This window comes from Mesitornis unicolor, unplaced genomic scaffold (assembly GCF_000695765.1).
Source record: "Mesitornis unicolor isolate BGI_N332 unplaced genomic scaffold, ASM69576v1 scaffold12145, whole genome shotgun sequence".
NCBI lineage: Eukaryota > Metazoa > Chordata > Aves > Mesitornithiformes > Mesitornithidae > Mesitornis > Mesitornis unicolor.
Genome location: NW_010186498.1, coordinates 82,265 through 92,383, shown reverse-complemented (window position 1 = coordinate 92,383; position 10,119 = coordinate 82,265). Strand labels below are relative to the sequence as shown.

The window sequence follows — 10,119 nt, the reverse complement described above, 5'->3', positions numbered from 1 at the left end:
CCCCAAGCCTGTAGCGTCCATGGGGTTATTTCGACTGAAGTTCAGAACCTGGCACTTGGCCTTGTTGAAGCTCATCCAGTTGCCCTCAGCCCATGGATTCAGTCTGTCCAGGTCCCTCTGCAGAGCCTTCCTACCCTCAGGCAGATCAACACTCCCTCCCAACTCAGTGTCATCTGCAAACTGACTGTTATCCCCGCCTTCCCCTTGCTGCAAACCCCTGGGAGCCCAGGCCACCAGCCCTGCCCTGGTGACCACCTCCTCTCCACATCCCCCACTATGGAATGCGAGCCCACACCTGATCTCTGTCAACTTTAACCAGAAACCTCCTCAGCAGCCAGGGGCAGTGGCCCCATCAGCAGGACTGGGCTGGGGAGAGCCCTTGAGGTTTCAGCCAGACTCTTAGAGCAGCGCAGGCTCCAGACGCCCCGCAGCGAGTTGCCCACCCTCGAGCAGACCCTTGGCAGCCCCCAGCCAAAAGCCAGGTCCCCACAGCCCCTCTCTCCATCAGGGCCCAGCCGCAGGGTCTGCACAGAGGCCCGCACAGGCTGCCGGGCCGGGCTGCTCACCCCAGACCTCTCCAGTCCTGCTCAACTCACTTGCGTCTTGGAAATCCACATCGTTCCCGATGTTGGCGTTGCCCAGCCGATTCGTCATGATCTTCAGCTGCATGATTTGCTGGCGAATGGTCATATCTGGCTTGGTGATGTCCACCTCCACCTCCGGGTTGTTGATCTGGTTAGCTAAGCCGTCCCCCATCACTTCAGGCAGGTAGCTGCAAAGGAAGGGGACAGGTTTAGGTGTCTCCCCCCAGCTCTCCCCGTTACAGACACCAGTGATAACCCAGACTCTCTGAAGCCCAGAGAAGCTACAGCATTTCAGAGCAAGTGTGGATAGGAAGGCACATATGCAATGCTCAGCAACAGCTCTGGAGTTTGTGAGGTCAATCCAGCCCTTCTGCCTTCAGAGTGCACGTGGAACTGCAAAACTGCTTCATTAGTACCAAACTACAGCCTCATTTCCTGGTGAATGCATTTCAGTGCTTAACCATCCAACACACAGCAAAATGACAACAGGCTTGACATTGCCAGGGACGAGTTTTTCAGGAAACTCAGCATTTCTGGGGACAAGGACAGACGTTTTGGCCCATCTGAACAAGCTGAGATGATGTATGAGTGCCTTTTACCAAACCCTCCTTCTCTCCCCCCAGAACGGTGCTGTCCTGGCCCCCTGCCCCTCTCCATACCTGCCCCTGGTCATCCCGTTCCAGCACTTGTCGTCCGCTGCCGAGCTCGCCATTACTTTCTTGCTGCACAGGCTGCCGGGCAGGGTGATCCAGTAAGTCTTGAGAGCTGTCAGATTCCCTTTGGCATCTAAAACCTGCAAACAAGGAGGATGCTCAGGGCCAGGTTTGCTCTGGGGCACCCCAGCCTATGGAAAGGACAAGGATTCTGGCTATTTTGGGGTTTTTTTCACCATCACAACATCTGTTTCTACGCAGACAGGGATGTGTCACCGACCTTCCCCTAAAGACCAAGGTTGGTGGGAGCCAGCGGGGCTCTGCTGGGCTGGGGCAGTGCCTGGGGAGCCTCTGAACTGTGGGACCACGGCAGAACCCGCAGCTCATCACCCACAGAGCCCAAAATCTCCACGGATGGGGACCTCTGGCCCCACCATCCAGGCGGTGACGGGCAGCGCTGGCCCGGCACACTGATGGGGAGGGAGCTTTGGATTCGGACTCACCAGCAGCTCCAGTGCCTGCGCAGAGGATTTTGCTTCCAACGCGACCTTCCCCCGCCTTTTCTTGTCCTCGCTGCTGGAGCTTTTTGTGCTGATTTTGGGATTTCCACAGCCTTGGAAAACCTGAAAAACAAACCAAACCCTCTGTCCCCTGTTTTGATACTGCTTCTTTAATTAATCTGCACTCCACATTTATGGTTTTTGTTGATTTTGTTTCATTTCTTTTCTTTTTAAGCACATTTATCTTTCCCACCTGCAAGATCTCCAAGATTCTGGCTTAGTTTCTGGTCAGGTCCCTCTTGTGCCAGGACTGTAACTGGTTTTGGTTACCGCTAGCAAGCAAAAATGTTCAACACGAACGCAAAAATCAGCACCGTGTTTCTGGATGAGTCACCAATGTTGATATTAAATCATTTCTAGCAATTTTCTCTGTTCCTATACTGGAAAATAGAGAGCAGAAGTGCCTGAAGGTACCGATCCCCACACTTGGTCTCTATGAGGAGATGAAGGGTGCCCTGGAAGCACCCGTTTCTCCCAGTCTGCATGGCCAGTGCAGGATACGACACCTCCAATGCAGACAGGCACCGTGGCTGCTGGAAGGAGTGCCTGGACAACCAGATTTGATGGAGCATCACAGGTCAGGAGGGCCTTTGCACTGCCAGTTTGGTTCAGGAAACACCAGCCTTTGCGAAGAGAGCCGTCTGGTTTGAAAAGATGGCTCCGAGCTCGTGGTGGTCACCAGGGCGCTGTCAGAAGCTATCGACAAATTTGACTTTGCAGGGTGTCCCCTCAAAGCAGAGAAATGGAGACCTCAGACAGGAGCACAGCTTGTGCCAGCTGCTGAGGGCTTTTGCTTTTGCAGGGGATTCTGACAGCCCGAGTCCTAACTGAGACAAGGGCCCCTTTGGGGACAGCAGGTCTCACTGGTGTGACTGGGGGACATTCAGCCTCGACAGCCCCCTCCTGGGGTGCGCTGTCCTGCTGATCAGATGGATCCAACAACCACAGCAGCTCAGCACCAAGCTGACTGTTCATCTGTCTCTGCTCTGTGCAAAAAGCCCTGCCTTGAAAACCACGTGTAGCGCATTTTCAACTCGCTTCTACCAAAATAAAGCCAGTTTGGTTTCACTGCTGTGTCTTGCTTATTGGCCCATCGCTGTCATCAGCAGGGGACAACTCTTGGGTAGATAAAAGCCCTGGGAGGTCTCCAGGACAGTGGCTCCTGTAGCAGCTCCAGCACAGCATGGTATCAATGCACTCCTCTTGTGAGCGCAAGGGCTGTAGGTGAGCAACACCCACTACTGATGCAGCCAACACGCGTCCTGCAGGCTGAGGTGATCAACAGTCTTCCTTATGGAAGTCTGCAGCCTTTGATAGCTCCTGCTGCCCAAAATCCATGACCATTTACTCCTTTTAATCTTACCAGATTTACTCTATGGCCCTCAGAAACACCTTTCTTTCCAAACTCTGCCATGTTTTTCCTACATCATGGGCTTGCTTTTATGTGGACGACCTCGGTCTCACCTAACAAGGGAAGAATGAATATGGGCTTTTATGTGAGAAAAGAAACCTAAAGGAGTACTTGGATGTGTGCTCCTGTTAGTGCTGTGATGTGTGCCAGTGAGTTCCTGCTTGCCTGGCCAGTGCTGCTGGCCCTTCCCTTCCCCAGGACCTGGTTAGGACCTGTCTTGCTCCTTTCATCTGTGTCTCTACCCTAAGCTGCAGGACTTGGGGAACGTCTGGGCAAAAAGCAGAAGCCCTGGAGGGCTGGTACTGCTCCCAAAGCTTCTCTCACCTGCAGCTACAGAGGGGACTGTGGTTAAGTGGATAAATATACTAAAAAACAGAAGAGCAACAGAAGAGAGCTTCATGATATACTTTGCAGACAACAGGTGAGCATCAGGAGAGCTGTATTCTCCAGATGGATCGCCAGATTGCAACTCTGTCCCACGGACAGAGCCCGATAGCCCCGTGTTTCCACTGCAGAGCATCACTGCCAGGCACGTTAAAGCCTTCTGTCACCAGGGACCTTGCATCTTCTGTAAATATCTTGACCAAAATACTTCAGGACCCTTCACACAGAGGCATGTGACAGCAAATGATGCTCTGCCTCCCACAGCCACTGCACACCTTGTGTGTCTGTACCTGAAGAAGGCTGGATGTGGCAGGGAGGAGTATTTGGAAACACCTGAAGAGGCTTCTGCCTGTGTGAGATGGGTGGTTTCCTGTCATTAAAAGAGTGGGCATTTGATCTCTTTCATCCCTCACCTCCCTTAGTTCAGCTGAATAGTGAAAACAAAACAGGCTTGAGTCCTGGCAGTCGCACATGGTTCATCCTCCTCCAGGCCCAGGCACCTGCTCTTACCTTGGCTGTGATTGAATCTTTGTTTTCTTGCAAGTTCGAAATAGCCTCAGCGATCCTCATGTGAATGGTCCCGATCACAGTGTCTACGTTGTAGGGGCCATCAATCCGATCAGCCACCATGACCAGGGAATCTAGTAAAATAAGACAGAGATATTTCTTATCAGACCCTGTATAAACAAGTTAAAGAGCACGCTCACACTGAGTGGGACAAACTGCTGGTCCCTTGGCAGGCTTCTTGGGAGACATCTCTCCATTTTCATCCCTGCCCAAGCCTGTGCTCATTTTCCTCTGGCAGGGGACAGCTCTCCCTTCCCAGCACACAGGTAAAGCCATCCTCAGTGGCAGAGAAACAGAGGTCACCTCCTGCACATGGTAAATGCAACCTTTATTCACACATGAGCAACGCTTCCTGGGGTGCTACAGAAAGGACAAATGGAAAATTAGTGCAGAAATGTTAAGTAATGCATAGCAATACTTGGCCCTAACCCTCCTAACTCACTGCATGTCATCAGCAAAGCACTGCAGCCAGCAGAGAGTGGGAGAACCGGGGTCAACGAAGTGCCAAAGGCACTGGAGGGGGGCAATAACTGGAGGGAGGCAATAGCTTCTGTGGCAGTGAAGGAGTGAGAACAGGAGCAATTCTTCTCACCATCACCTCTAGGAGGACAAGACATAGGCAGTGAAGGAGTGAGAACAGGAGCAATTCTCACCATCACCTCTAAGAGACATGACCAGCCAAGGAAATAGCAGGCTATAAAGGCAGCGAAGCAGACCAAAATGCCCACAGTTAAGCTGGTAAACAGGACAGCGAGTGGCTGAGCCAGCCAAGGAAATAGCAGGCTATAAAGGCAGAGAAGCAGACCAAAGTGCCCACAGTTAAACTGGTAAACAGGACATGGAGTGGCTGAGGGTGCCTCTTGGTCTCAGCATCTCTTGTATTGGAAAGCTCTGATGTCCAAGTGCTGGCTGGGATGGCTGCTTTGGGACCATGCTTGGCTTACAAAAACCCTATCAACAACCGCCTACCTCCAGAGCTGGTTCTCAACACCCCAGTTGAGGCTGAAGCAAGGGCAGCCTACATGCTCACAGGGCTTGGGGCACTGGGGAATGCCACTGCATCCTCGGTGTCCAGCAAGATTGAAATAGGACCTCAGGGCAGGGCCAAAACTGGGTTTTGACATCTAAAGTGGGACTTTAACCAGCTCTGACTTGCCCAGTCACAAACTGTAATTCTGAAAGTCACTGCTACGCTGCTGCTGCCTCAGTTTCCTACCACGTGTGCTTTGGTAGCCCAGAGGCCAGGCCATGCACAAGCTTCATTTGGGGACTTGGCATTCAGCTATGTGTGACCCCAGATGGCTGCAGGGTGCTCTGCGTCCCTCAGGGCACACCAGAAACCTCCTGGCAGGACAAGAGATCAAGTGGACCATGCTCATCTGGAACAGAGAGTGCTTCATGACCCTGTGGGCCTCACCACAGAAGGAAACAAGCGTGATGGCTTCGTGGTGGTTCTTCTCTGCACAAAGAGGTCAAATGCCAGGGTCTAGGTTGGAGCTCTGTGCCACTTGTAAATGGAGTTATTCATCAGGATCGATTAATTCTTCTGTCCTAAATCCCGATACCTCGCCCACCAGGCTGGCAGGAGACTGCCACAGCAGATGGTGTGATGTTGCAGAAAGGCTGATTCAGCACAAGTTTGTACTGCCGACGTTATTCATGAGCAAACAAACCACCAGGTAAATTGTACCCAGCAGTTCAACGGAGCATCACTAAAACACGTCCTTCAACCTACGCCGCCCCGCAGCGTGTACATGCCACCTGCGACACCGCTGTGAAGGACTGACACTCACCTTTGAGCTACACGGCAAATGTCCTCCGAGCAGGAGGCCACAGACCACTGCCACTTCAAACCTGCTGGGAAAGGGTTCAGTCCCTTGCCTGGGCAAGCCAGCTCCTGCAGGACTGGGCAGAAAGACCCCAGACGCCATCCACGAGGTCTGGGTGAGGTTTGTGCAGAGACACTCGGTCCACAGCGGATGCAGTGTGTTAATAACAAAGGTCTGATCCTGAGCCTGCCACGGTCAATTCAACTCTTGCAAGGATGTTCTCTCTGCTGTGAGATGATCGATGTTCAGAGCCTGGGAGTCTTTAGAGAACCAGCCAAGCTGGGCAAATGCCAGACAAGGAATGGTGCAAACCCATAGAAGATACCAGATCGTGCCCACAGGGCTCACAGTCTGAAAGCAGGTCCAAGGGCAATAGTCAAACAACTGGGAGGGCTCAAACCTCAGCCAGTCTCGAGCACAGACCACAAAAAACTCCTTGCTCGAGTCTGTGATACAGGATTTAACAACATGCAAAGTCACAGCTTGGAAACGTTACGGACTTACTTTAATTGCTTCAAAAAAACCTAAATGGTTCACTTGAGCAAGGAGGAGAGAGAAGGCCACAGTTTCCAAGTTAAAGTGCCCTCTTTTCCTGCAACACAGACCTATGGCAGTGCTGATTTCTAAAGCCAAACGTGCCATACAAGGGGATAACGTCTGGGATTTTTGTTGTATTCTGGGAAATAACTTCCTGCCACATTAAAGAGTTCACAGTTTAACTTTCCTGCCACTCAGAGGTTGCGGTGTCATCGTCAAGGGTGTATTTTCCAGACAATATTAGCTTGCAGAAGCAGTAATGTTGAGACACAGACATTAAAATCAAAAGCTGCACCCCCAAATTAGTGATAAATTATGTTTGAACCACTTGCTATAAAAATTTCCCTTACTTCAACCTGCCCTAATTTGTCAAATTGAAGGAGTAACTCTGTGTTTAGTGCAACAAAATCCTCTTCAGCTACAGAGAAGGGCCTGGAGAAGGGTGAAGAACGGAGGATGCCAATGAACTGTTCTCTTTGACTCTACATCTTGCTCCAGTCCCTGACCAAATTGTGACCTCTGACGCTAAAATGTACAACTGCCATTTGAAAGAAGCTCCAAATTCCTCCTAGCCATCACCCTTTGGGGTGTCTCTTGGGGAAGAGGAAGCTGGAATAAGTGCAAAATGCACCGGGAATGGCCTCCCTGTCAATCAGGGAGAGCGTATGCTGGCCTTTTGGGCAGTCATCCTGCCAGGACAGCAGTGACAGGTAACAGCTGGCTCGCTCTGGTCAGAAAGGCCACAGCACCATCAAAGTCCTGGTGCAAACCCTTGGGGAAGGGAACATTCCTCCCCCTCTTTTGCAGCAGCCTCCCAAGCGTCTCTCATGGGGAGCAGTTCCAATTAGCCACAGGACGCTGCCTCTCGGTTCGTTAGCGCTCGGAGGGCAGCTGGCCAGCGCACCCCGACCAGCAAGGGCACCGTTCGATGCGGCTCAATGCTTATCTTGCAATGTCCCTTAAGAGGCCGAGGACATTCCCTGAGCTTCAGGGGGATTTACTTACTGTTACCACCACCACACATCAACCCCGAGCCAGCCCCTCGGGCTGCAGCTGGCTAGGGAGCTGCTGGTCTTGCTGGCCAGGCAGTGGGTGCCAAGGCAAGGGGAAAAGCCAAGCCCAAAGCTCATCTCCTCTGGTGCCTGCCTTCTGTGAGCCTAGACAAATATCAAGGTTCCCTCAGGTCTCAGATCACTCCAAATCTCAGTGTAGAGAGAAAGAGGAGCTTGCTGGGTGATGCTGTGTGGGCACATGGAGCAGAGAGATCTTGACTGTTGCAACCAACCTCCCCTGATGGGGATAGGACGTGTGCTGTAACCATTCACTAAACCTCACCAGCCTTAAACCGTGTCCATCAGCTCCACAAGCCCCTCTCAGCACTAGTTCACATTTAAACCAGGAGGGACAGGCTCTGGAGAAACAGCTGAGTGACACCTGAGGTCTTCTTCAAAAAGAGATGCCTGGGTCTGACCAGGCAATGCAGAATTTCCTGCAGAAATGCCCAGTTGAAGTTCTCCAGCCTGCGTCGCACAGGGAGATCAGACCACACCATCACAGTGATATTTCTCACTTCAAACTCAACGAAATGGACATCTCTATACACATACAACCACTTTAAGATATCCATCATCCTGAGTGACAAAACAAAACTAAAATGAGCCCTTATTTTAAATACAAACCTCATTTTCCTATTCCTGGTGATGTCTGTAACTTCCCCCTCCCCATGTATTTGTTTAAGACACTTAAATCACTTATGTGATTCTGGTCCCTTCACTCTCCACCCATGGAAACAGTTTATGGCTTCACGTCTCTGAAACATCACCCAAGAAGGGCAGCAAGTGCTGCTCCTGTGCTCTCACTGGTGCTCTGGTATGGATGAGGAGGGTGCTCTGGCAGGACCTGTCCTTGAGCTTCAGCATTTTGGAGGGGAGGAAGAATTACTTGATTGTAAAGCGTGGGCAAACCCAAACAAGCACAGGTAACACGAAAATAGTTTAAACCCTTGTTAGCCAGCCCAACAGCATCCTTTCTAGTGGTATTAAAGCCCAGCAAAATGTCCTGCAATAGCTTTCAGGCTCAGATCACAGACAGAGAAACTATAGTGGAAAAGAGCTCCCAACAGCCCTTCTCTACTCGCCTAACATTGCCCCAGAGGGCTCAAAGGCTGCAGCTCAGTGCTGCAGAGGAGGAAGGCCACCTTACCCATCAGGTACTTCCACTCGGTGTTCAGGTCCGCTTGGTTGGCCAGGCAGCCCTTCACGACGTTCAGGCAGTAGTTGTTGCACGGCTTCACGCTGGACATGCCCCGGCAGTGCGGGCAGTACATCAGCTTCATGATGGCGCGAGTGCACTCGTGGCTGAGAGATACCTGCAGGAGACAGATGGGTCAGACTTCCCCTCTCACTGCCTCTCTTTCCTCCCACCCTTCCTCAGGGGCCATCTTTGCTGTGGGGATGGGATGACCAAGGCAGCCGCTATTTCCTTAGGCTGGAAAAACCAGTGTGTGAGCACCAGCCCCCTGCCAGCCACCATGGGGGTGGCCATGAGGACAGCTGGGGCAGTGTGTCCCTGACACAGGCCACGTGTGTGTGCTCTTGGAGTCTCTGCCATCAGTGCCACTGCCGTGCCCTTTCTGCAGGGTTTGCTGTCACCACCCGGCAGATGCAGGTGTCCCACCACAAACCGCATCTCCGGCTTCCTGGGGACGCACAGCAGGGGCCTGGACATGGACATCTTAGCTGGCACCTTCGGAAAGCACAACGGTGTTGGGGAAATACTTGAACAAATCAAAAAATACAGGCAGTCGAGAGCACTCAACATGGGGAAGTGATTGCTCTCCAAAAGCCCTTCAGGAGCTGCAGGCAGCCACTCAATTGGGTCTAAACACACCAGCGGCTCGCAGGCACCGCACGTGCAGCCGACGCTCTGCAGAGGCGACTCCGGAGGTGGCCTTGCCCCCTTTAATTAAACCACCACAGGCCCATGAGCAGAGCCAACGCAGGTGCAGAGCCCAGAGAGTGGGGCAGCAGCCTCTGCAGCACCTCGAAGTCCCCCCAAAGTCTCCCCTAAACAGTGCCCTGCTCCCACTGCCACGGGCAAGGGGCTGCCAGTGTAAGCTGAGGGATGAATAACAGCCTGGCAGACCCTGCAGAGACACTGGCAAAGCGCAGCGCTCCCCTGTCCTGTTGCTGAAGTGTTTTCTCCTCTGTGGTCTTTTTCCATCTTTTCTCAGATCCATTTGCAATTTTTTTAAACCGTTTAAAAAAATAAACATCAGTTTCCGCCTGCAAATCTCCCTTGGCACTCAACAAAGAGCCCAAAGGTGGAGAAGTGAAGGAAGGGGCTAAGCTCAACATGGAAAAATCCCTGAGCCACGAGCTGCAGCTGCAATGCTGAAAAACATACATCTTGAACATAGTCATTTAAGTTACTTGTGGTGAACTCCAGAAAGATCCAGTTCTGAGGTACCCCTATCAGAGTGTGAGCATCCTGAGCCCACCATCAGAGGCTGAGATAAAAAATCCCTATGCTTTCCCCATCCTGAAACTGCCTGCACGGTAGCACCTCTCTTCCAGTCAGCCCTGGAAAACAGCT

At 52.1% G+C, this 10,119-nt stretch overlaps 1 protein-coding gene across 1 annotated transcript in view; it reads right to left on the bottom strand.

Annotated features, from left to right (window-relative positions):
• Positions 1-504: 504 nt before the first annotated feature.
• GPC1 (glypican 1) overlaps positions 505-10,119 on the bottom strand; it is a gene marked incomplete at its 5' end in the record, with an annotated part of 25,262 nt that continues 15,647 nt past the window's right edge. The window contains 5 exons of the mRNA XM_010185176.1: positions 505-772; positions 1,244-1,377; positions 1,741-1,860; positions 4,103-4,233; positions 8,728-8,893. Of these exons, the coding sequence (XP_010183478.1) occupies positions 505-772; positions 1,244-1,377; positions 1,741-1,860; positions 4,103-4,233; positions 8,728-8,893 (819 nt within the window). The remainder of the gene's footprint in view (positions 773-1,243; positions 1,378-1,740; positions 1,861-4,102; positions 4,234-8,727; positions 8,894-10,119) is intronic.